Source organism: Epinephelus lanceolatus, chromosome 21, assembly GCF_041903045.1.
Source record: "Epinephelus lanceolatus isolate andai-2023 chromosome 21, ASM4190304v1, whole genome shotgun sequence".
In the NCBI taxonomy this organism is placed as follows: Eukaryota; Metazoa; Chordata; class Actinopteri; order Perciformes; family Serranidae; genus Epinephelus; species Epinephelus lanceolatus.
The window spans coordinates 19,912,613-19,939,538 of record NC_135754.1 but is presented as its reverse complement, the minus strand read 5'-3'; the positions used below and the strand labels follow the sequence as shown (position 1 = coordinate 19,939,538).

Sequence of the window (26,926 nt, the reverse complement as noted above, 5' to 3'; positions counted from 1 at the left end):
ACTATATAGAGTGCTCGGGGTGTTAGCGGGGAAGTTAGTGGGGAAGTTAGCGACAAAGTTAGCGTTGCCCTGGCTCCCTCGTCAAAAAGCCAATGGGATTTTTCCATTGGATTTTGGATTATTGCAGAAAACAGGCTCTGTGGCAAACAAATCTAGGATACTTACATGTTTTGTTTAGCAAGATAATCTACACAAATAAACAACATTTACTATTTTTCAAGTGTAAATGCAATCTAACATGACTCACACGACTTAACATCACCACCACTACAAGGCTGTAAAGTCAGGTGTGATAACATCCTGTAGTCTTCTTTAGCCACTTGTAAGCAACCAGCTTTTTTAACACACATAAAGGCTTCAAAATTCACGAGCGGGGTATTTACTGATGTATTTTATGTTGTAGAACAAAACATGAAAGTCTCTTAAGCTTATGTTAACCAAAGCCAAAAACCCACTGACTTTGAGACATCTCTATAGGGCCTGATCCGATCCTTTCTTTTACGTCAGCCGTCACAAAGGTGTACTCATAAAGCTTTCATGCACAGCAATGTCAACAAGTGCACCTGTCGTCAACTCTCCGCTGTCTGTCTTTCCTCCCCTCTGTTTAGCTCCTGTGATTGTTAATGTGTAGGGCCACCTTTAGCCCCACTCACCGCAAAACACATCACACCATAAATGACACCAAAAGGCAGTATGAGACTGTTTAGTTACGGTATCTACCAAAGTTATGAGCACTCGGTTTATTTCAGCTCAGTGCGAGAATGCGAGTCTTTGTTTTTGCTGTCATCTATGCCGCATTGTGTTTTTCCATGGAGACAACCACAATCACCACTGCAAGTATAAGAAAAGCCCCACGAGCAAAAAGCCAATAAGAGTATTTATTAATGTAATCAAAACTAGACACTCAGCAGAACACAGCTCATTCAGGTAGTACAGACACAGGCTGCGCTGAAACAATAAACACTGGAGAATACTCTCTTAAGGGAATAGAGAAACCCCCTTGAGACAGTGACAGCCAAAAAAGTTAAAGAGAGTTTGTGATTTCATACTTTGTTTTTTTGTAAAAAATGAACAAATATTGAAGCACAGCTGGGATGCAGGGAATCTTTTTTCTTAATGCGTTGCAGAGCTATTAAGTTGTGAAGCGTTTACACTGGATTGATGTTAATAACTTTAAAGTACTTGAAGTGCACTGTGCAGCTGTGTGATTAAAAAAAAACTTGATCAGGACATCCCTAATTTTTATAATATCTTACAGTAAGTATCCCAGATCTTCAGTTTTTAATTTCAGCTTGTTGTGATAAAGGGAGCACAGATGTCTGGGTCAAATTATCTCTTAACATGAGTCAGCCTACAAGAGCTGGAATTACTGGCTTAATTTCACAGTACTGTGGTTGCAAATTACTGGTATAGATCCTCATCCTAATGGCTCAAACATAAAAACATGGCTGTTGGTTCTATCGCCCAGACTATAATGACTGCCAGATCTGGGGGATCTGTGACCAGCTGTGTGAAGACCGTCCTGGGACACACCACTGCAGCTGTGCAGATGGATACTTCCTGGAGCAGGGTCATATCTGCAAAGCCAATATATCAGGTACAGGAAGTCACACATCACACGGTAGATTCGTACAATATGTAACTTTAACTTTTGGAAATAATACAACAGCTGAGTTGCTTTTTGTTTCCAGTTGGAATGCCACAGCTCATTTACACTGACGGGGGTGATGTGAAGATGGCTGATATACATGGACGTGTAGTCAGAACTCTGGTGCCGGCCCAGGGCAGAGGTTATGCTGTAGGGGTGGCAGTTCACTGGCACAGCGAAACAGTCTTCTGGAGTGATACATACACCAAAAAGGTCAGTCTGAATCATTGTCTGATGACATTTAATGATGACAGTATTCTTTCCCCTCACCTTTTTCAAAGCTTATTTTATATGACTGCCAAAACTCCAGCTTTCTGTTGGCCACTGGAAAGCTGTGTCAGAGCAGCTGTGGCTTATATGCTTTTGTTAAGGGCACTAAGGCAGTGGTTAAGTTGGGAAGAAAAACATACTCATCCTAAACCTTGTCATTCTTTTTCCAGGTGTACTCTGCCAACTACAATGGGGATAACATTAAGGAGATTCTGACTGCTGCAGTCCACAATGTCCAGAACCTCGCTGTGGACTGGCTCAACTTCAAGCTCTATGTCTTAGAGGCCATGATGGAGCGTATCGACTTGTGTGACTTTGATGGTGGGAATCGGGTCACACTGGTGGCAGAGAACCTTCAGAGTCCTCATGGTCTCGTCCTGGACCCAACAGTGGGGTGAGTTTAAATGCTTTATTCTTTTGATCGGTTGGTTTGTTTGCGTTATTGTGTGACTTTGGCATTCTTAAGGGTTATGGATTCACCAAAGTCACACAATAACACAAACAGAGTAAACAATCTTGGCAACAGTAGACCAGCAACTCCTGTATTCTGTGAGGTACATTTAATGTTTATGTCAAAGGAGTCTGGTGGGTCGATGTAGTCGATGGATAGAACAGCTTTAGTTCCCCAAGCGGAAAGGATTTCAGTTGAATCCTGTATAACTTATAAAGCACCCCTTTACATCTTAATTTTTTGTTTGTTTGCAGCTACATGTTCTTCACAGACATGGGTTATGCTGGTGAGCAAGTGAAGCTTGAACGTGCCTTCATGGATGGCACTAACCGTGTAGAGCTGGTGAAGCGCAGACTCGGCATTCCCATGGGAATTACTCTAGACATTGTCACCCAGAGGATCTACTGGTCTGACAGCCACTTCGACACAGTGGAGACTGTCACCTATCATGGTTTGGACAGGTAAAGGTTGCACTGAATATGTTTTCAGTTATTGAAGATTTATTCCTAGCTGTAGAGTAGCTTTAAGCTAACAAGGGAAACAATGGTGTCTCTCCTTGATGGTGTTGTTTCTCAGGAAAATCGTCCTCAACGGGGGAACCCAGGCGCCACATCCTTTTGGAATTGCTATGTTTGAAAACCACATATTCTTCACTGACTGGACCAAGATGGGTGTGATTAGAGCTAACCGCTTCAGAGACAGCAACCCAGCACTCCTCTATCGTACTTCAAAGCGACCGGGCCATGTTGTAGTCTCACACTCGGTCCTGCAACCTGCTGGTAAGAAGACGCACTTCTACACTGTAAAAAGTAGATTGAATTCAGTGGTTAGAGATGCCCCAGTTTTCTGCTGCTCGCATAGAATTAATTCCTGCTGAGCTTTTGTAAGCGTTTCCTATTTGGTTTCACTGTCATTACTCAGCAAATTATTATTACTGATCATGGACCAAAAAGTGCAACCCACTCTTTCCTTTCTCATTTGTCATGTTTATGAATTCATACTGCACCCATATGAAAAACAACAGTGCTCATAAAATGACCACATCTGTCATGCCTTTCAGTGATGAACCCTTGCGGCCGACACAATGGTGGTTGCCAGCAGATTTGTGTGTTGAGTCACCGCTTCGACAATGACGGTCTGGGCTACCGCTGCAAGTGCCGCCATGGTTACGACCTGCACTCTGACCTGCGGACCTGCTTTAGTGAGTTTGACCTGCTCTTTAAAGCTGGACTATTACTCACTTCATATTAGTTTCTGTGTCCTGCTGTCAGATGATTGTTGTCTTTTTAATTAGTCATAAAACAGTCAATGAAAGTTACATTATAATACACACATTTTCTAAATTGATTTTATTTTATTTCATCAAAGGTAATGTTTTCAAAAGGTTTGTTAATCAAGGGAATACTATGATGACTTTGGCCTATGAAATAAAGTTATCCATAGTTACCAACATTATTCTTAAAATCATATACAGCATATACTTTGTCTGAATTAAATCTGAATTAAATTCTTTAGACAGTGTACTTACCTGCTAGTAATCATCCCCACTCACTCTCTGAACAGAGGTGAAGGAGTACTTGCTGTTGGCCACGTCTCTGGGAGTACGGGGAATTCCACTTAACTTATCCCTCCAGGAGGACATCACCCTGCCCCTCACTGGGCTCGGGACATCTTTCTCTGGCTCTGCTGTGGAGTTTGACAGCAAGGATGAAGCCCTTTTCTACAACGACAGGTCCAGAGGCCTCGTCTATAAGTCGAACCTCGATGGCACTGGTTAGTTTTTTATTGTATTTGTGTTATAAAGCACCATTACAAGGGCACTAAGTGAGGTCACATGTAAAAGAAAGAAAATGATTGTGTACAATAATTTGTTGCCCATATGATACAGATATAGTCATAGTATTACATTTTGTCTTTCAATGCTCTATTCACAATCCTTTGTGTTTTTCTCTGTGCATTCTCAGTCCAAGAGATTCTGACAGGCTCCAGAGTGGGAATGATTGATGCCATGGCTTACGACTGGACCTCCAAAGTCTTGTTTTGGACCACAGGCAGCTACAAGTCAGTGGTGGCCTTCAGAGTCACAGACAAGTCGAGACGAGACATCGTGACAGGACTGAGGAACCCCAAAGGAATTGCAGTGCATCCCACAGCTGGGTGAGTGCTCATATTTATTGATTGGTTGGCTCTGAGGAGATTTTAGATTGCAGCAGGGGAATTACATACTTACACATTACAGCACAATCACTGGTTTACAACCTTGGCACTTAAACATCACAGTCTAGTGAGGGCAGTGCAGAAATATCTGTCATTGATATCATGTGCATGCAGTATTTTCAGTATCAGTTTTTAAACTAACTAACTCTTTTGAAGTGCAAAACAGATCAATATACAAGCAGTGTGAAAATGTTTTTCAGAGCCAGGAAAAAATAAAATGAAGAAAGAAAGAATCTTTCATCACAAATATAATCTCTCGGCCTCGTTTTTATTTCGACTGACTCAGAATCTATTTCTTTACATTTTCAAGGGATGGCTATGAAATAAGAGCCATAATATAACTTTACACATCCAGAGAGTTAGAGATAAGGGTGAATATAAATAAAATAAAACAAAAATACTTATAGCAGGTTGCCTTTGCATAATTGCACGTTACATTGAGATATTTGGACAGTGGACACAGAAGTGAAAACAATTGGAAAAGAATAAAAATAGTAAAAAATAAAATAAAATAAAGGATGTTTCTTAAGTTCATTACCTTAACAAAGTCAGGTCACATATTGCATCCTTTTTTTCTATTGTCTAATCAAACGTTGATCCACAGCTACTTGTTTTGGTCTGACTGGTACCGTCCAGCGGTCATAATGAGAGGCTACACTGATGGCAGCAACGCTGTTCCTCTGGTCAACACGACACTGGGATGGCCGTATGGACTTTCTGTCGACTATGAGTAAGCACAGTGATGACCTTAAGTGAACAATTCTCCATCTTATTTCAAGGAATAAAATAATGTGTGTTGTGTGGACTACAGTATGCCTTTATGTTCACCGGTTGATTCCCTGTGATTGGTTGTTAACAGAACCAACAGGCTGTACTGGGTGGATTCCCAGTTGGACCAGATTGGTCACATTGGCATTGAAGGATATAACAGGCAGACATTTACCAACATTGGCCAGATCACTCAACCCTACTCTCTAACAGTTTATTCAGGTGAGTCTCTCGGTCTCTTCTCATGACCATTACTTATTGTAGTGCACCTATATTACACATGCACAATATCGTTCACATTGTATGATGTAATTCAGGTTTATCTTCAGCAATAGTACCCAGCTTTATTATACATAATACTAATGCTTTAAACAAGTGTAAAATCTGAAAGGTTCTTTTCAGCCATATGGGAGTGCTGTGCATAATATCTGTTTCTATTCTGACTGGACTTTATGTTAATTAAATAGCTTTTACCAAACTTTCGTTACTGGCAAAATTTGAATACAATAAAATACGTATGTTTTCTTTAGTGTATAATCACCTAACAATAGGAATTGTTGGGTTTTCGTTTACTTAGAATGAGATGTTTATATCTACATAGGGAGCAGATCCTTGTACACAGAGTCTGCCATTTTGCATTGCCATGTTTCTACAGTAGCCCAGAGTGGACAAACCAAACACTGTTCATGATTGGCACCGCAGTTGGCAGCCCCTTCACAAAGACCAGCCTTGAAAAACATTGATATTTTAACATGAAACTGCTTTATTCAGTATTTTTACTGGTTTTAATCACCTGATTCATTTGTTTTGGAGACAAAGAGACTTCTGTGGATCATTTTTGTCTCAGTAAAAACCTCCTGAACAATAACCATTGAAGGAATCCGAACTGGGAGTTCATGCTTGGCACATGGCAGAAGTTCCAGCTGGTTGAGGTCTACAGTCCTCACTGTTAAATGCCACTACATCCTACACACTCCTCCTTTATTGTGCCTGTTCTAAAGTTACTCAAGACTCAGTTGTTATATTTTGTGAATGTGGAATTATTTTGAGTACCTGTGCTATTTAAAAAAAAAAAAATGTTGAATCATATATCTCTGTCTTGCAGACTACCTGTATGTGTCGGATACAAGGACCAGAGCTGTGTTTGAGATGAGGAAGAGGGATGGAGGAGGAAACATTATGATCAGACAAGGAGTCACTGGCATCATGAATGTCAAGGCCTACACAGCTGACCTCTACAGCAGTAAGTTTACACGCAGGGGGGCTACACACTGTTCTACAGAAACTAATGCAGAGTAGGGGTGGGGATCTCTAGGCACGTCACAATTCGAGATGAGATATTAATATTGCATTCTTGAAACAGAATAGTCATTGACTGCAGGGCCAGGGCGATAGTTGTGCTGTGTGTTAGCCAGATATAATTACCCAGAAACCCACTGACTGCTTCTTCATCACTCTGCTGACAGAATACCCCAGCCAGTGCAGTGACTCCAACGGGCTCTGCAGCCACTTCTGTTTCCCGACTCCCTCCAACGGTCGAGTGTGTGGCTGTCCGTACGGCATGAAACTTAAGCCCAATCAGAGGGAATGCATCAAGGACGATTCTGTTCCCCCACCTGACAACAACTGTGGCGACTACGCCTTTGAGTGTGACGAAGGGCGCTGTCGGCCCAACTCCTTCCGCTGTGATGGAATTGTCGATTGTGTCGATAAGACTGATGAGGCCAACTGCACTAATACAGGTGAATGTAAAACACACAAAAAAATGTGTGTTTGAGGAGAAGTTAAAGGAAATTATTGAGCAAACCATTGTATTAATCTGTATGCCTGCTTCATATATCTTCACCAGGAGCAACCTGCTCTCCAAATGCATTCACCTGCAACAACAAGCACTGCATCTATTCCAGTTGGCGCTGTGACGGCATGGACGACTGCGGCGACGGTTCTGATGAAGTAAACTGTCCCACTCGTGTCCCTACCACTTGTTCCGCCAGCTACTTCACCTGCGACAACAACAGGTGTATCTCTAAGATGTGGGTGTGTGACGGTGACAATGACTGCGGTGATGGCTCTGATGAACACAACTGCAGTAAGTATGAAGGGACAGTCTAATTTCAGCTCAGCCACCTTGCTTAGTGCTGTTTTACTACAAACATACATCTGTGATTGACAGATTCAACCATCACCACCTGCCCTCCTTCCTACTTCTTGTGTCCTGACCACCGCTGCATCCACAACTCATACGTGTGTGATGGAGACCAGGACTGCCTGGATGGCTCTGATGAGAAAAACTGTGGTAGGAATCACTATAATTTTATCATATTTTTGGGTTTGTTAACATTTTTTTAGAGGTAGCATGGAGATGAGTTAAATTTTTCAGTTTACTTATCTTACCTTCACATATCTCTCCTTTCCACCTTAAGAGTTTAACTGTAACAGCTATGAGTTTGCCTGTGCCAGTGGGGACCAGTGTGTCAGTTCGAGATATCGATGTGATGGAGTGTTCGACTGCAGGGACCACTCTGATGAACAAGACTGTCGTAAGTTAGCAACATTATATATAGAAATAAATAGTTATTCTAATTTCTCACAGTCTTTGATTAGATATGTCTTGCCCCTCCAGCCACTCAGATTCCAGGCCTCTGCCACGATGACGAGTTCCAGTGCCAGACCGACGGTTTCTGCATACCAGATGAGTGGGAGTGTGACGGCCATCCGGACTGTGAGGACGGATCCGACGAACACAACTCCTGCCCGCCCATCACCTGCAGATCCAACTATTTCCAATGTACCAACAAGTTGTGCATCCCAATGAGCTGGTTATGCGACGGCGACAACGACTGCAGGGACATGAGTGATGAACAGAACTGCCCCACCCCGCCATTTAGGTGCCCCGCCGGACAGTGGCTGTGCCCCACCGACCAGGTTTGCATAGACCTGGACAAGGTGTGCAATGGCCAGAGGGACTGCCCCAATGGAGCAGATGAATCACCTATCTGCAGTGAGTTTTTGAAATGTCATGCATTATATGTCATATTCATGCCTCAGTCAAGAGTATTCATTGGCTGAGTTAGCTCCCCTGCTAAAAACAAGCCAAGTTATGCTAGTAGGAGATCCACTTGCAGCAGGCTAACCTGAACAGGTGCAACAGCGCCATACAGCCCTAAAATTGAGAAACAACAAATACAGCACAATGCCCAATACTAACTCACTGTCTTATTTCATGAAGACCAAGAGGACTGTGCACTAGACAATGGGGGCTGCAGTAACGGCTGTGTCCAAGGACCATTTGGGGCTCAGTGCACCTGTCCACCAGGATTTCAGCTCCTCAACGACTCCAAGACCTGCGACGACATCGACGAGTGCCTGATCCCAGGTTTCTGCAGTCAGCAGTGCTACAACGAGAGAGGAAGCTTCAGGTGTCACTGCTCACATGGTTACCTCCTAGAGCCCGATGGACGCACCTGCAAAGCTACAGGTAAGCAACAAACATCACATAACAGGTAAAGCTGCGATTAAACAATGCTCGATTCATGTAATACCAAGAAAAATCGGAAGTGAAGTCAACAATTTAATTATCCTGTATGTGGAGCATGGACCTGTCTACACAGAGAAACACTTTAGTAATGAGATATTTTTCTGCCCTTAGACCAACTAGCAGCTGTTCTTCTGGTTGCCAAGCGAAGCCAGATTATCGCCAATCGAGTCAACATGAGACCACCTCAAATGCGTCCAGTGGTGAGCGGTTCAAGCATCGTGACCGTAGACTTTGATCGAGTAACTTCCAGAATCTACTGGGCCGATGCCTCGCAGAAGAAGATATGGAGTGCCTACCAGAATGGCACGGACAGACGGGAAGTAAGAGAAATGATATCACAGATGCATTAAAGCAAGACGTTGTGACTGCTGGTCACAAAGTTTCTCTGAATGGTAGAAATTGAACATAGCTGCTGTATAGGAACACAAAGACCAACATAAACTAAATCGAACTGGGCAGTATTCTCAGTGTTGAATGTGTCTCTGTTCTAGGTGTTCTCCAGTGGTCTGTTGGTACCAGAGACAATAGCTGTGGACTGGGTGGGTCGTAACCTTTATTGGACCGACTCTCTCATGGAGAACATCGAGGTCTCCACTCTGGATGGTCGCTTTCGAAAAGTCCTCCTCACCAAGAACGTTACCAGCCCCCGCGGACTGGTTTTAGACCCCCGTAACTAGTAAGTAGAAACTGAGACGGACATTTAGATGGTTTTTAAATTGATATTGCATCGCTATATTTATTAAACTGTCATTCCTCCCAGCACCAACCTGATGTTCTGGTCAGACTGGAGTCAGAACCCCAGGATCGAGCGGGCAGACATGGACGGAGCCATGAGACGAGTCATCGTCAGCACTAAGCTGTACTGGCCCAACGGCCTGGCCCTGGACTACACCACACGTAGGGTCTACTTTGCTGACGCCTACCTCAAATATATCGACTACTGTGACTATGATGGCAATAACCGGCATCAGGTCATGGCAAGTGACATGGTAGGTATAGTCTGATTTGGTTGTTTAGAGGAAACAATTTTTTCCCATGGTGCCAAATCATTAATCAAACCAGGAACAAGAAAACAACAAAAGATGGGGCTCTATTAGGATTGTAATAGACCAACAACTGTTACAATTTTATTATCCCTTAAATAAGTTTGGTTCCTTCATACAAGTATCATTATTACTGACATGGACTAATGTACAGTGGGGGGAATTAGAGATGTGTCATCCACCTTTACATACAGTCTGTGGTGCAGACGTACCAACATAAATCAGGGTGGTGATGAATCTGTTGCATTTGAGCTTAAAATAAAACTTTGGGTGAATAAGGTTAAAAAAAAAATTATGTTCTTGTACATGCCCATCTCACACCAGGTTCTCCAGCACCCACACGGTATGACCATCTTCGAGGACAGCATCTACTGGTCGGAGCGCTACACCAGCAAGGTGATGAGGACGAACAAGTTCCATGGTGGCAACATAACTACTCTGATGAACAATGTCTACCAGCCCATGGGCATCGTTATGGACCATCCCGTTAAACAGCCTACAGGTAACTTCCAATTTAACAACAAATCTTTATTGTATACTTGGAGATTGTAGAAGTGTATTGAAATGCTGTGTTTTGATGCAGTGTAGGCAGGTGAAAGCATTTCTTATCCGTTATCAGTGAGTATAAACTGAGCCTTGTAGAGTTGAGGGCTGACTGTGTATCTTCTTGAATGCATGCCCCTAAAGTTTTGCAGACATGTTAGTGTCTTAAAAAAAGTAATGCATGTAAAAACTCCACTGCACCTAATTTTAGTGTGACAAATTGGGTAGTTTTTTGAAATGGTATATTGAATATCATTTTAAGTCTGATTGAAGGTGACACTGAGATTTTGTTTTCAGCCGTCAACCCATGCAGAGAACACCTGTGCACTCAGCTGTGCCTGCTGTCAGGCATCAGACCCAGGTACTACTCCTGCCACTGTCAGTCGGGTTGGAAGCTGGCTTCTGACAAACTTACCTGTGTCAAAGGTAAGGTTGTTTTTTTGTTTTTTTTTCATAGTAGCTGTTGTGTTTTACATAACATGTGATAAAAATCAAAGCTAATTTTCCTGGGAGATTGTACTAGCTGTCAGACAGAATTGCATAGGGCATAGTGAAGCTAACCAATCTTCATGCTGATGGTGTCTTTATTCTATAGTCATTACACTGTGCAATGAACATGTAACACTTGTCTTTATCTATTTGTAAGTGTCTAGTTCATTTTTATATGAGTTTATTTGTGTTTCTGCTAAAATGTATACTCTCTCTACAGCTTACCACCCCTTAGTTTGAGTTCCCATCTGTACTTCTGTTCTCTTCTAGACGAGACCCCCTTTTTGATGGTGGTGAGAGATTCAGTGATTTTTGGCATTCCCCTGGACCCTGCTGACCCCTCCAACAATGCATTGCCCCCTGTGTCTGGCATCAGCCAGGGGAGGGACATTGACTTCGATGACCAACAGCAGTTAATCTATTGGGTGCAGAACACTGTGAGTGGAGGTCTTTAAATGAACCTTGGAGAAATGTTTTAGAATATGTAGAATGAATTCAGTTTGATGCGAGGATCATTTTTGATTACAGTGTGTTATTACAGGTAATTGTGTAAATCATATCCCGTGTTATACTTGAGTAGTATCTCTGTTGAGTTCATTATTTCCATAACATCTAATGGAATTTTATGGTTAACTAACAATATTTACTTATGCGTATTTCCTGCTGTGTTTTTGTTCTTTTTGTATCAGTACAGATTCTAAAGATCTTGTTCTTAAGTGTGGTCTGTGATTTTACTCTAATGTCAGGGCTCTATATGGCAAGTAAAAACCAGCGGTACCAACAGGTCTGAGTTTGCTCCAGCAGCTTTCTTGGGCTCACCTTCTGGTCTGGCTTTTGATTGGATAAGCCGAATAATGTATTACACCAATCCTACTGCTAAAGCCATAGAGGTAAGCACCTTTTCTTTACAGATGTATATTGGATATCTTCTTGGTCTGATTTAATTTCCGTATTTTATTTAGTAAGTATATAATTATTTTTATTGAATTTAATTTAGAGTTCATATTTACCTCTGCCAAGATGGTCTGTAAATCAGCAAGATTACAGAAAAACAAATTGCCTAATTTTCATTAAAGTTGGTGGAAGAGTGTAACGTGGTCTAAGGAAGAACATATATAATTGTAGAGTGGATCAAAATCGTAGAATAGATACACAAATGATTTTTCTCTCAAGCAGTCTTGGAGGAAAAGGTGGCTGTTAGCATTAGTGCTGACAACAGCAACAGTGCTGACAGAGCTAACAGTATTAATGGGGTTTAGCTCATACTCATCGGGGTGACCTGGGATGGAACTGGAATGCCCTACTAGTTTACCATGTGTGGATTTTTGTGCCATATATCAGTGTTTTACCATTGAATTTCTGTTTGATAACTTAGGTTATCCGTGTGGATGGAGACCAGCACTATAGGAAAACCCTCATCACTTCCAATGGTAAACCGGAGGGAGCAGGAGAGCCCTTTGGAATAGCCCTGGATCCAGCCCGAGGGTAAAGCCTCTCTTCAACCTAATGAGTATTTGCTCTATTACTTGAATTCAGTGACATGGGATAAATAATGGAAGGAGCAAATCATCAAGTGTCGATTCTGTGGATAGAATGGTTAATGAACGATACTCATTGATTTGAATGTAAGTAGTTGCTGGCACTTGAAAGACAGAGCCAGTAGAGCAGAACATGATTGATTGGACAGCATTAATTGAGCAGACAAAAGCAGGCTGACAAGGACAAAGTGATCTCATTGTTTGGAAGACCATTACGTAATTGGAAATTAAGGGGATTTATTTTTCTGGCAACAGCATCTCAATCTCAGTGATGTTTCTTGTGATATAAATAACCTACCCAGAACCATAAGCAGTAATAGGTAACATAAGTGTTTGCACTTGTATCTTAACATTATTGTACAAAAGGTAAAAACAATCAGTCAAAACCTGTTGATATAAACTGCACAATGACTGACTCTGTTGAGTTGTTTCTCACATTTACACTTTTTCCTTACAGGAAATTGTTTTGGACAGACAAAGGGTCAGACAGTGGAGTTCCACCAAAGGTCAGCAGCGCTGACATGGACGGAGGAAACCTCAGGAATCTCTACACAAGCGGCCTGGCAAATATAGGACTCATCACTGCTGACATCTCTACCATGAAACTGTATTGGGGTGTGGCAGGCTCAGGCGTGGTATGTACAGTATACACAACATGGCTGCATTTTAGGGATGTCGATGGGAATAAATTCTCCCAAAGTGAGTTTACTCACCTTTTTACTTTTGTGAAGAAGTGTAGTTTACCAAACTTTTTTGTAAATTTCATAGACATGTTTAACCCGTTTGATACTTAACACCTTCACACTATACAAGTAATTTCCACCCCAATAGTGTGATGTGTTAAGACAAAGCTTATATTTTTTTGCCTTGCTGGCGATAATCGTGGCGGAGGCATTATGTTTTCAGGTGTTCCTCCATCCATCCGTAGCTACATCCCTCCATCCGTCCGTCTGTATGAACGCCCCATTCTCTTTAACGCAGTATCTCAAGAAAGCCTTGGGGGAATCTTTTCAAATTTGGCACAAACGTTCACTTAAACTTAATGATGAACTGATTAGATTTTGGTGGTGTCACAAACTGGCTCAGAGTATGTGACAAGAAGGGAGTCCACACAAAAGATTTACTTAAAGCAAGCCGAATTTATTAAACTAAAATTAACTTAATAATCAATGGAATGTGTAGATCAGCAAAGTCAGTCATGAAAGCCATGCATGGGTGAGTGTCAGGTGTTCTGTGGCGGTGTTGAAGGTGCAAACCAAAACCAAAGATACTCAGTGGATGTCAGCTGAAAGGAAGGGAGAGACCAAGTGAACAGATTAGGCAGGTTTTATAGCTTGGAAGCCAAGGTGAGCCTGATCATGGTAACGACCCTCCCATGTCAGCCAACTGCCTGATGAGACTGGCTGAAACATTCTCAAAGACATTGGGAGGGGCGTCACAGTGGTCAAAGGTCAAGGTCATTGTGACCTTGCATTTATCTCATTCTCTTGAATGTGATATAGCGAGAAGATCTTGGGGGGATATCCTCAAATTTGGCACAAACGTCCATTTGGACTTGAGAATGAACTGATTAGAATTTGGATGTCGAAGGTCAAAGATCTTGGGTGTCCATTTTAAAACTGCTAATTGCATAGATTTTCTGTGCTGCTGGCAGAAAGATATGTGGGAAGTATCCCTCGTAGTTGTCATCTTCATCCTGGTTCTGATTAAACTACTTGGTCTCACTCCTTCATTGTTTTCTCAGATCGAGAGTGGCACCATGGATGGAGTTAGCCGTATGACAGTAGTGAGTGGCCTGTCCCATCCTTGGGGGCTGACGATCTACCAGAACTACCTGTACTACACCGACCTGGACTACGAGGTCATCGAGAGGGTGGACAAGGGCACCGGTGCCAACATGGTGGTGATGAGGAGCGGCATGTCTGGCCTGCGAGCCCTCAAAATGCATGCCAGAGACAGTAAGTGAAATAGCTGCTTTTTAATTTTAATTCTGCGGTGTCCGTCCTTGAGCTTTTTGTGGTGTTTTCATGCGGACTGTTATATTATGCAACAGATAATTACTGCCAGTGAGTGAGCGAGTAGGAGTGTAGTATCCTCCTCAAGGACAGAACACAGCGGGATCGAGCACCACTTGTATTTCATCTTTTGAATGTAGCTTTTGCACCTTTTACCATTACAGTCGTCATAGTTCCTTCTTTTTAAATCAAGATAACTACATAATTAGAATTTTTTAAAGATTGGAATAAGTCTTTTGTCTCTTTTCATCTCTGCGCGTGTATTAGTCATCAATGATAAGTAAAAAAACAAGTTGATAATGTAGTGGGCAATGGAGGGATTCATATCATTTGAACTAATGTGCACAGTTGTAATTCAATGATTCATAGATATATAAATTGATAAATAGTTATATAATAAATGCTGATAATAATAATGACAAACTTTTTACTAAAACACAGTTATAATGTGCAGACGAATTAGATAAATAAAAATTATCTAAAAAAAGGTGTGTTTTTAAAAGTGATTTAAACGGGTTGACCCATGCCTAAGGGATTAAGGTGCCAACTATATACCTCAAGGTCTCTGTTGCATATCGCTCTCCCACAATCCAAACTTTAGTTTAGATAAAAGATTGAATGTTGTAGGAAGGTGTCAGACATTTTTACATCAGGTGAAAAACTACAGCCTCCTTTCTTCGTCAGGTGTCATTTTATCGTCCATTACACTACAGTAGTATGGACTCATGTAATCCTGTCATGGTCACCTCCACCACTATCTTCCTCTCTGCCACCTCAGACTCAGCAGGGACCACCAACGCCTGCAGCTCCAACAACGGGGGCTGCCCCCACCTCTGTCTACCCAAACCAGGCAATCAAAAGACCTGTGCCTGCACCACCGGTTTTCACCTCTCTCAAGATGGCTCCCGCTGTGAACAGTTTGAGTCTTTCGCAATTGTCTCCACGCCCAAATATATCCGTGGCTTCCACATAAACAGCTCCGACCACTCTGAAGCCATGGTGCCTGTCGGTGGACGTATGTTGGCTTGATATTGTTCTGTATTATAGTGTTCCAGCCTGTTAGGCACATTGTACTGCTTCTTCTGTAAATTGTTGGCTATAAATAACCAGTTGATGAAAGCTTATGTCTGTCTTTTTCAGCTTCCTACTTCATTAAAGGCAAGTTGGACCTCCATATCGAGTCTGGCTTTGTATACTGGATTGACAACAGCACCTCCACCTCATACAGGGGGATCTTCAGGGCCAGAACAGATGGAGGGCGTTACAGCACTGTCCTCAACACAGGTGTTGGAAGAGGTGGCATCCTTGGCTTTGCTGTTGACTGGATTGCAGGTATAAAGCCACTCAACCATTAATTCATTTATCCATTATATTACCAATTACTTACATAAAATTAAAAAAATATACATCACTAAATTGCTGAAGTGTATTAATTTTATGCAACACTGAACTATGTTACCCCATTAAGCACTTAAGGTGTGCATCTCTTTGCTTTCAATAATCTAATCTTTCCTATCTCTCCATTAACTCTCTCAGGTAACTTATACTTCACCAATGCCTTTGAGACTGAAACCTTCCTGGAGGTGCTCGCCATCAACACCACCTACCGAATGATCCTCCTCAAGTCCACCCAGGACCGGCCCCGTGACGTGGCTGTCAGCCCCAAGCTTCGCTACCTCTTCTGGACTGATGGTGGCCAAACACCCAAAATTGAGCGAGCCCTGCTAGACGGCACCAACCGCACTGTGCTGGCATCAGAGAGCCTAGCGTCACCTCACGGCCTCACCATTGATTACACCAATGATTTCCTCTACTGGACAGATGACGTTCTTGATATGATCTCCCGAATGGCCACAGACGGCACACAGAGGCAGATTATCCGCTACGGGAGCCGCTATCCATCCCCAGGAGGGATGGCTATATTTGGAAACTACATGCTGTGGGTGGATAAAAAGCTTGGAAAGCTCTTACAGGCCAGTAAGGACCCAGCCAACACCGACCAGCCAGAGGTGAGAGATAAATCCGCCTGATTTAACACAGTTTTATCTTTGGTGATGATACTGTTTTGTGATCTTACAATGAATTAACTGAATAAGTTGTATAGTTGACACACTTTGGTGGGTAAACACAGTGTGTGGGCTCAAATATTAATGTTACTACAGTCCATTTATGTTAAAATTTCCTGATGTTAGAACCACTTGCATGTAAACATTGTTTAGTTAGTTGTACACAATGTTGTCCTACTTTTCCTGACATTATAAGGGCTGCTGCTGATGATTATTTTCATTATGAATATGTCTGCAGATTATTTTCTCTATTAATTGATTCATCCTTTGGTCCAAAAAATTTTAAAGACTGCTGTTGCAATTTTCTGCAGTCCACGGATATGACTACAAATGCCTTGTTTTGTCTGACCAACAGAGAAAAGTTCAAGATCCTTAAATTTGAGAAGCTGAAACAAACAAATAATGATCTTTAGTTGCAGCTTTGGTTTCATTGTGTCCTGAGAATAATTTATTTAGAAAAATTTCTTAAGTAATGTCTAACGACAGACACAGACTATGTTGAGAACAATTAGTGATCCTGCTGTAAATGTACTATGGCCATTCCACTAAATAACAAAACATTTTTTTCAATGCCACCAGGTAATCCGAGACAGTCTTGATGGGCTCATTGATGTCGCTATCTTTGATGCTCATGTCCAGCCCACATCTGCTAACCAGGTGGGCTTTAACCCATGTCAAGAAGATAACGGACGCTGCCAGCAGCTCTGCTTCGCCATTGCAGGCCAGGAGAAACCAAAATGTGGTTGTGCTCACGGGTCACTCCTTAGTAATGGAGTGACATGTGGTTACGGACTGGATGAGTTTCTGGTTTTCACCACAGACTACACGCTGAATAGCTTGAGGTTAGATCCTATGGATCACAGCACCCCCTATCCAACGGTGAACTTGGGCTACAACTTGATGGCTTTGGATTATGACTTCAAGGAGAAGCGCATTTTCTTCACCCAGTATAGTGGAATTGGTCGGAGCAAGATTGGCTACATCACCACGACATCCATCACCAGCCCGCCTGTCATCATAGCTTCAAGTGAGTTTAGCATTAATCACGACGTAATTACTTTCACCAAGGAGGTCATATATTTGGCTTGGTTTGTGCCATTAGTTTGAGCCAAGGAGGGCCATTTACACCCATCCCTATGATGTGATATTATGGATCCCACTGTGTGCTATGATCTGTGATAGGCTAGTACTTGTCACATTGATGGGTAGAGGCCAGAAGCGGTTATGATTAGGGCAAAAAAGGTCATGGTTAGATAGCATCGTTGGCTATGAACACCTTGTTGCTTGGCTCGCAAGTGGGGACGTAATAGTAGTTCGCTGCTAAATTGATATTCTGAATGTTGTATATTGCGCCTTCATTATTGCGAGATATGATATTTGGCCCTGGTGGACGTCTGTGCTCTCAAAGTGCCTTTCAGATTGTTGCAGTGTTCCCTTCGTTGGGACTCAATCTTGTAATACTTTTTTCTTACTGTTTTATTTTTTACTCTCTTCTCTCACCCTGTTCATCATCAATTTCCTTTATGATCTTATCATTGTTTTTGTCTCTCTTTTCTTAATATCCTCTCCTCTCTGTTACACCACTCAGATTTGGATGACCCAGAGGGATTGGCATATGATTGGGTCAACAAGCGTCTGTACTTTACTGACTACTACAGCCGCAATGTCCAGTCCATGGGGGCAGATGGGATGAACCGCTCAATCATCGCCCATGCAAACCGTCCCAGAGGCATCATCGTTGACCCCTGCTATGGGTAAAAGCAACAGACAAATACTTCACTACCCAGTGTCTACAGATGGATGTAGATAATTTCTGTACTCTCTATAGAGTTCATCTGCCCCCTTCTCACTCTGCTCTCTGTGCCCAGTTACCTGTACTGGACTGACTGGGGCTTTCCAGCTAAGATTGAGAGGGCCACACTGGGTGGAAACTTCCGGACTGCCATCATCAGCACCAGCCTGACAACGCCCAATGGCCTGTCTCTGGATTACGAGGAAAGGATGCTCTACTGGGCTGATGCCTCATTGTATGTTCAATTTTTTAAATATATTATGCTGTGGCAGATCCCATACTGCTCACATTTGTCTGACAACTCCTCTTCTCCCTCGCTGCTTCCCACAGAGATAAAATTGAGAGGGCCACTCTGACTGGTGAGAACCGACAGGTGATCTTGCAGGGGGTCATGTACCCGTACGCCATGACTGTCTTCCAACAGGACATCTTCTGGACCGACTGGACTGAGAGAGCCGTCTTTAGGGCTGGGAAGGATGATGGCTCTGGCTTCTCTGTGCTGGTCCAGGACCTTCAGTACCGACCAAATGACATCCATGTTTATGCCGCAGCGAAGCAGGAGAGCTGCTCCAGCCCCTGTCAGCAGTTCAACGGAGGCTGCAGTCATGTCTGTGTGCCCGGTAAGAGCAGACTCCTCCGTGTGGACAGTTCACACTTTACAAGACCTTGCCGAAATTTCATTCCACACAGATTAAAATAAACAAATTCATATTCATCGTTCATCAGTGGAATTTTGAACGTTTTGAGTTTCAAAAATTAACTCGTTCATGGTAATTTCTTACATTTTTACTGCCCACTTGCCAAACTAAATTAATTACTTTATAGTACTAGTATATGTATATGATTCACCACTTAAACAATGTATTATATTATGCAAAACGAGGTGCAGTAAAGGTATACTGTAGATGCAATGGAAATTTTATTTAGCCTGCCTGAACCAAATCATGCAATTGTTCAAAATAAATAAACAAATACATTTCTTATGCTTCCAAGGGAGCTTATAGAGGCTCCACCACTGCTTTTATTACAGTCGCTATAGCTAAAAGATGTGTTGTGATTTCAGTTCTGCAGACTAAATGATTTATATAAAGCAAAAATGGGAAAAAACATTAGGACTTTGTGGCTGTTAGATTGGAAAAATTAAGCATCTATTTTTTCTTCAGCTTTTTGTTTTATTTTAGTGGTATGTAATATCCCACAATAATTACCATTTCAGCAACATCCAATACCTATTTGTTTGTACATTACCACAGGCAGGTGGCACTGTGTGTGGCTGTTATCCACATTTTAACCCTGAAGAAGAACGTGTTTATCCAGCTTCCAATTTTAGAGATGCAGCAGTAAGAGAGGAAAATAAAACAAGAGCACAACACTGTGAGCAAGTAATGCAGGCTAGGCCATGGGTAAAGCAGATTAAGTGATGGCTGAAACTATCCAGCAATTTGTTTGAGGCACAGTGTCAAGCTTCATGCAAGCACTCGAAAAAGTGTTCATGGCCATCGAGTAATTTGCAGTAAACTGAAGGATGAAGTGTTCCTTTATGTGTTGAGAAAATTCTCAACTAAAAAGACTAAATGTCTGTGTAGGCAGATTTATTTGGTCACACAATATTTTTTTTCTTTTGGTGGTATAAAAAAGGTCTTGAAAGTTCTTAAATTCATACTTAAAAGATGTGCAGATACCCTGGTTACACATCAACCAACAGGAAAAGACTGATTATGCAGGTGACTTGCCTCAGATATCTAAAATTGTGAATAAAGCTTCCTCTGGATATGTTGCTTTATTTGCTGCCCAAGGGGCAGTTATTTTATGCATTTGACTCATCATTTTTGGTGCCTGACATTTAGGTTTATAAGAAGCAGTTCTTTTTAACTATAAAATGTTCAATAAAACCTCCTGAACTGTTAACAATGGTAGACACAATATGGGATAGTGTTTTATTTTTCAAGTGAGTTTTTAATTAGAAGTTAGAACTTTGCTCATTAAGACATCAGAGCAAGTAGAGAAAGTTCAGAACATCCCAAACAACACAAAGAGACACGGTGCTACTAATTAAAAAGACAGATTGCCTCTGTGATCCCTTCAATTCCTCTCTATTCTTAAATTCCCTCACCTCCCATTATCTCCCCTGCAGGTCCGCTGGGCCCAGAGTGCCAGTGTCCTCATCAGGGGAAGTGGTACCTGGCCAACAACGGCAAAGACTGTATCGAAGACAAAGGGAAACGCTGCCAGCCAGAGCAGTTCACCTGCCTTAATGGTAACTGTATCTCAGCACGCTGGAAGTGTGACGGTCTCAACGACTGCCAGGATAACTCGGATGAGCTGGAGAGAGTGTGTGGTGAGAGATGAGGTTTCATCTGTCTTAAAAAAATTACAATGTTGAGTGGACAGATAGAAGCAAACCAAGTAAACAAGCAGATTTAAAAATGTTGTACATACACACTGAAAATGTTTTTGCAATTTAACCTCCCATAAGCTATTAAATATGCTCCACAATGGTAACTCAGGAAAAGGACACACACATTTTGATATCAGCTTTGACCGCTAGTTTGTAATATTGCTAAAATAATAATGATCGTTAAACTTTGGGTTGCACCTCCTTCTTGCTCTTAAAGAAAAGAATGAGCAGAAAGCCTAAAACAAACATTATGGCAAGAAAAGTAAACCAGCACTGTGTTGTTCTTCCTGGCCAGCCTTCCACACCTGCTCAGCCTTGGACTTTACCTGTGACAATGGGCGCTGCGTGCCGCTCAGCTACACCTGTGACTACACAGACGACTGTGGTGACAACAGTGACGAGCGAGGCTGCCCCTTCCCCACATGTAACCCCGCTACGGAGTTCACCTGCACCAACGGACGCTGCATCAGTGCGGACTTCGTCTGTGATGGCCACAACGACTGCCGAGACAACTCCACCTCTGACGAAATCAACTGCCGTGAGTAACGATCAGGCCGATCAAGGATTTAATTTATGAACTGATGGAGTGATTAGGCTGGGATATGAAATACACATGTTGCAAAACTGGAAAATGGTTTGGAAATTGTTAATTTTTTAAAGCAGCTCACACAGTCATCTTTAGAGAGCAATCCATCTTTTAAGCTTCTTCAAATTCACTTCAAATTTAATTTCCCGGATTCAAATGCAGAAGGTTATCCTCTCCATTACAAAAAATTCAGAAATTAAATCATACTAGTCTTGTATAGATGGGGTGTCTGGCTTCAGCCATTTCTTTGTAATTGCTTTCTAGCAGCTTCACTCAGTATTCAAAAGAAGTATTTTGTTTTAACATTTGTAGATGTGAAATGTAGAAGCCCAAAATGGAGTTTGCCCCATTTAAAAGTAATTTTATCCCAAACACAGTCACAAACTCTGTATAAATCCCATGTCAAAATGTATTTACTTTTGGACAGGCCCAAAACAAGTGGTAGTAATTGACTTCTTGGGAGCCACTGGGTGCTGAGACTTATGAGCAAAATGTCTACAAAGACTTACAGCCAAACATTCTCCATGAAGTCAAGCTTGATATCCTTAGAAAATGAGAGCTAGCACAATATCAGATTTTTTACTACATGATTATCATGGCCAAAAGAGTTTTTTATTATCCCAGTAGCTATAAAAAAATTGAAAAAAAAAAAAATCAGCCAAATTCTTTCTTTCTTTCTGTCTTTCTTTGTTTATTGTGCATTTTATCTCCTTTTTGTAAAATTAATTACACTCAAAATATGAGTGTAGAGAGGTGTAGAGAGAGTCTGTAACCACAACTGTACAAAATAGTACAAAAAGAGCAGTTACACTAAATAGTGAATAGTGAAAAGGGGACCAGATGGCTTTGAGGGAGGGAGACAAAGTGAGAATGGAAAGAAACTGAAATGATTAAAAGAGATTCAAGAGGCACTGGATAATTTACACGATATTATCTTTGGTGTATTAGTAACATGATATCAGTATTTCGTTTTTAAAGATCACGGTTATTGTCAATACTTGTATATCGCAACACCCTTAATTGAAAATTGAAAATTGAGAAACATTCTGGACAAAACATCCAGACTGTTTCTCAAATGCAACTGTTAGTTTCCCTCTTCCATTTGTATGCCTGCGCTATAGGCCTTATGTTTTTGGGTTTTCCGTCTGTACATCTGTCCCATAGAAAACCTTGAGGGATTTTTTTTTCCAATTTGGCACAAGCGTCCACTTGGACACAAGAATTAATTGATTAGGTTTTCGTGGTCAAAGGTCAAAAGCAAAGGTCACTGTGACCAAGCAGACGTTTGTGCCAAATTTAAGGAAATTCCCTACTTGAGATATTACATTCAGGGGAATGAAATGGAGCAGGAATCAAGGATTATTCTAGTGGTCAGTGGTAAAGGTCACTGTGACCTCACAAAACATGTTTTTGGCCATAACTCAAGAATTCCTATGCTAGCTATGACAAAAATTTAACACAAATGTCTAATAGGATAAAAAAAATGAAGTGATGACTTTTAATATCCAAAATACCGAAACACAAGGGGGAGACAATTAGTCAAATACTGAATTGTTGATACTAATCTTTTGGGTCCATCTTAAATTGTGCCAGTTGTATAAATCCGTTGCCAAGCTTAAGATGTGTGTGGAGCATCCGTGTTTTAGAATAGCTTCAGAATTAGCTTCTTTGCAGCAACATCCATATTTTAAGCATCTACTGTCATGGCTACATACGAGTCTGGACAGACATGGATGTAAACTGAAACTGCAACTGGACTAGTTTGTGGAGGCATACAACCACAAGGCATTAGTTTAGTTGTTTTATGTAGGTGGTACTTGATATTTTAAGGTCCTAAAGTCCCCTGTAAAATCTCCAAATTTCTTTAAGCTCCAGAATTGTTCTTCTAATGTCATTTGTTAGACTTAATAAATAACCACCAGTTCTCTCCTGCTAGTTTAAGTTCCCTTGAGCAAAGTTTGACTAAGATGCCCATTGAAAAGAAAATCACAGTTGTTTATCCACCTTTCAGGTAACTTGATAATTTGTGTCCTGTGTTTTTGCTGCTGTGGTTGATGTTTTGATCTCCTGCGACCTTCTCCAGCTGACAGGACGTGTCCTACGGGCCAGATCAAATGTGAGCGCAACAACATCTGCATCTACCCTGAAAACTTGTGCGACGGCTTCAACAACTGTGGAGACAACAGCGATGAGAATCCTCTCTTCTGCGGTAAGTTGAGCACTCAGCATTCGTCCTGCTGCTGTGTAAGAGAGTGTAAGAAAGGGAGACATGCTGGTAAAAACTGTATCATCCACAGAGTTTATGTTTTACCTGCTGAGGTGATTCAGTAGAGCTCTACATGGGTTTATGTCTGACTTTAAGTTATTTGCTACAGCGGGTCGCACATGCTCTCCGGATCAGTTCCGCTGTGACAGTGGGACGTGTATCCCTGACTACTGGGTGTGTGACTCCATCCGAGACTGCCTTGATGGGACAGATGAACCTCCCACCTGTGGTGAGCGCTCTGCATTTACATTTGACATTTGGGGCTTTTAAACAGTTTACTTTAAACCCAAGTCAATTAATTAGAATACATGCCATATTTTTTTAATGATAGTTATCAATGACGTGTTACTTATACAGTGAATCAGAGATCACCACGTCCTAAATGTTTTTGCCTTTCAAATCAAATATTTTCTGGCTGATTGGTTGTCTATGATTAAAGTAGATCTCTTAATGTATCTTGAAACTTATTTCCCTGTCTTTGTCCCTGTGCAGAGGACATAATCAGAACATGCGGTCCCAACTTCTTCACTTGTACCAATGGAAACTGCGTCCCCCACGCACTGGTCTGCGACGGCAACAATGACTGCTGGGACAACAGTGACGAGGCTCCTGAACTACAGTGTGGTGAGATATTTAATTATCACACTGTGTGAGGGTAATTCAGGCAATCTAGTAATTATTTTTCCGCGCCGGCAAAGGTCAAGGTCACTGTGACCTTGCGTCCCCCTCAGTCTCATGAATTTCTCAAGACAGGATTTCCCTTAAATCTCTTCAGTCTTCTTCCTCTTCAGTCATCGCTATAAGATTCATTCCATTTCATCCACACAGCACAGCACAAGTGTACCAGAAACATACAGTTACACTTAATTTGTTCATTTCTCAGCTCTGTCCCATGCTTCGTCTCAATTTGCCTCCTTGTCCACTTTTATCATGTGTGCTTTTGAAATCTTTACAGCTAAATGTGTTATTTTGCACATGTTAATGGTATCATATCTCTGTCTCCTTCAGACCAACGTACCTGCAGTTCCAACCAGTTCACCTGTCCAACCTGGTACCCCGGCCACCCGCGGTGTGTACCATTAAACTTTGTGTGTGACGGGGAGAAAGACTGCGCCAACGCGGCTGATGAGCTACAGAACTGCCCCAACCGCACCTGCCATATGAACGAGTTTGCCTGTTCCAACGGGCTCTGCATCCTCCTCCACCTCAAGTAAGTTGGAAGCATGTGTGAAATTTGTTTACCAATCTGATTAGAGTCTAATGAATTACTCTTCCTCCCCAGCTGTGACCGTGTGAACGACTGCGGGGACGGCAGTGATGAGGTGGGCTGCACATATGACACATGCAGCAGTAGCCAGTTCACCTGTGGCAACGGAGCCTGCATCCCCTCCTCCTTCACCTGTGACGGGATGAGTGACTGTATGGACAGCACAGATGAGGAGGATAGCTTGTGCATCACGCCCCAGCCCACCTGTTCACCTCAGCATTACATGTGCAAGTCAGGCGAGTGCATCGAGCTCAGTAAGGTGTGCAACGGACAGAAGGACTGCCAGGACAACAGTGACGAAAAAGGCTGCGGTGAGAGATATTGAGATAGGATATATTGATGTGAATTTATGTGAGTGTAGAGGAAAACAGCATCGCTCTCAAATGACCAGGCAGGATATTTGGGGTCAAAAGCCATCACTAACATACAGTTTTTACTTTGTCTTCTTCCCTCGTTCTGTTAAGGAGTCAATGAGTGCCGCAACCCGTCTGTCCACAAGTGCGCCCAGCTCTGCACTGACACCCTCACCGGTTACTACTGCTCCTGTCACCCTGGCTACCGCCTCATGCCAGATGGCAAAGCCTGCGAGGACCTTGACGAATGTTCCAGCACACCCGCCGTCTGCAGCCAGATCTGCGAGAACACCGTCGGCTCATTCCACTGTAAATGCGCCCCGGGGTATATCCGTGAGCCGGATGGACGCACCTGCCGTCAGAACAGTGGCATTTCCCCATACCTGTTGTACACTAATCGCTACTACATCCGCAGACTGACCACTGACGGGTCACAACTGAGTATAGTCCTGCAGGGGCTGTCCGATGTGGTGGCGTTAGATTTTGACGACACTGAGAAGAGGCTCTATTGGCTGGATGCAGGGGCAGGAAAGATTGAGAGGATGCGTTTGGATGGAACTGAGAGGGAGACACTGGCAGATGAAAATATAGGTGGAGCTGAAGGCCTGGCACTGGACTGGGTGGGCAGGTGTGTGAAGTGGGAGGAACTTTATTATTAAAGCTGTCTTTAATAGTTTACGAGACAATAGCCAATCCAAATTTGCGCAAACATTGTTGGTATGAGTATTGAATCAGTGTGACTGACCAAACCATGGCTACAGTAATGTCAGTGAGAATATTTTGTGTCTGCTGCAGGAAGTTGTACTGGGTGGACAGTTTTTACGGCTCAGTTCATGTGATGGAGCTGGATGGGCGTTACAAGAAGAGACTGCTGTCAGAACACTTCACAGATGGAAACACCACTTATCTTATCAGCCGACCTCGTGCTGTGGCTGTGAACCCTAAATATGGGTACTCACACACACACACACACACACACGTACACGTAGAGAAGCCTTTGATCTATGGCTGACATCAAAACCACATGGAAAAAAATTCTCCTGTCAGAGTTTATCGTAGCTCTAATGGAAATCCCTTATAATAGGTATTTATATAGGCCAACGGTAGGCAACCTGCAGCTCTGGAGCTATTTTAGCCCCTCTCCATTGGCTCTCTGTGGCTTTGACAAAAAAAAAAAAAAAAACATGAAAATGAATACCACTTCATTTATTTTTTAACATTTTCATCATTGTTGTCTGCCTAAACATATTCATACATTCTCCAGTTGTAAAATGTGTATCCTATGCACTGAATTTAACATTTTGTCAACTAAAATGTGCGTCATATGCCTACAGCGTGGCATCTGTTCCTCTAAATTTTGCCGAACCTCAACAGTGGCTAGTCTTGAGCCTCCCTACTTAGGCTAGCTGTGGATTCCAAATCCATAAAAGTAAAAGTCTCAGAGGAAAATACAGCATTTATTAGTGAATGGACAGATTTGTTTGCTTTTACCGCCAATGCTGCAAAATTAAGGTACCAAATAATCATTTATAGCCTATTGCAGAGGAGCCATTTTGTGGTAAAACATATTTTTTAATGCTCATTTAGACCTATTTTTAATGTTGATAGGCTAATTTAGACTTGATATGCAGTGTTACTATAAGGCTCAAATATGTTTTGTGGCCCCAGGCAGATTTCT

The 26,926-nt window shown here is 42.1% G+C and overlaps 1 protein-coding gene across 1 annotated transcript in view; it reads left to right on the top strand.

The window, feature by feature from the left end:
- lrp2b (low density lipoprotein receptor-related protein 2b) overlaps positions 1-26,926 on the top strand; it is a 52,093-nt gene that overhangs the window by 6,842 nt on the left and 18,325 nt on the right. The window contains exons 10-52 of the mRNA XM_033611982.2: positions 1,469-1,597; positions 1,692-1,861; positions 2,089-2,312; positions 2,624-2,830; positions 2,946-3,148; positions 3,430-3,570; positions 3,933-4,142; positions 4,334-4,526; positions 5,191-5,316; positions 5,446-5,576; positions 6,460-6,597; positions 6,821-7,096; positions 7,204-7,443; positions 7,528-7,650; positions 7,778-7,894; positions 7,978-8,355; positions 8,584-8,832; positions 9,004-9,212; positions 9,384-9,568; positions 9,653-9,881; positions 10,260-10,437; positions 10,776-10,904; positions 11,238-11,404; positions 11,714-11,857; positions 12,343-12,452; positions 12,963-13,140; positions 14,250-14,463; positions 15,299-15,535; positions 15,661-15,852; positions 16,057-16,529; positions 17,166-17,613; positions 18,175-18,340; positions 18,455-18,613; positions 18,709-18,998; positions 20,513-20,716; positions 21,072-21,314; positions 23,446-23,571; positions 23,738-23,857; positions 24,121-24,252; positions 24,637-24,838; positions 24,911-25,206; positions 25,360-25,876; positions 26,044-26,199. Of these exons, the coding sequence (XP_033467873.1) occupies positions 1,469-1,597; positions 1,692-1,861; positions 2,089-2,312; positions 2,624-2,830; positions 2,946-3,148; positions 3,430-3,570; positions 3,933-4,142; positions 4,334-4,526; positions 5,191-5,316; positions 5,446-5,576; positions 6,460-6,597; positions 6,821-7,096; positions 7,204-7,443; positions 7,528-7,650; positions 7,778-7,894; positions 7,978-8,355; positions 8,584-8,832; positions 9,004-9,212; positions 9,384-9,568; positions 9,653-9,881; positions 10,260-10,437; positions 10,776-10,904; positions 11,238-11,404; positions 11,714-11,857; positions 12,343-12,452; positions 12,963-13,140; positions 14,250-14,463; positions 15,299-15,535; positions 15,661-15,852; positions 16,057-16,529; positions 17,166-17,613; positions 18,175-18,340; positions 18,455-18,613; positions 18,709-18,998; positions 20,513-20,716; positions 21,072-21,314; positions 23,446-23,571; positions 23,738-23,857; positions 24,121-24,252; positions 24,637-24,838; positions 24,911-25,206; positions 25,360-25,876; positions 26,044-26,199 (8,959 nt within the window). The remainder of the gene's footprint in view (positions 1-1,468; positions 1,598-1,691; positions 1,862-2,088; positions 2,313-2,623; positions 2,831-2,945; positions 3,149-3,429; positions 3,571-3,932; positions 4,143-4,333; positions 4,527-5,190; positions 5,317-5,445; positions 5,577-6,459; positions 6,598-6,820; positions 7,097-7,203; positions 7,444-7,527; positions 7,651-7,777; positions 7,895-7,977; positions 8,356-8,583; positions 8,833-9,003; positions 9,213-9,383; positions 9,569-9,652; positions 9,882-10,259; positions 10,438-10,775; positions 10,905-11,237; positions 11,405-11,713; positions 11,858-12,342; positions 12,453-12,962; positions 13,141-14,249; positions 14,464-15,298; positions 15,536-15,660; positions 15,853-16,056; positions 16,530-17,165; positions 17,614-18,174; positions 18,341-18,454; positions 18,614-18,708; positions 18,999-20,512; positions 20,717-21,071; positions 21,315-23,445; positions 23,572-23,737; positions 23,858-24,120; positions 24,253-24,636; positions 24,839-24,910; positions 25,207-25,359; positions 25,877-26,043; positions 26,200-26,926) is intronic.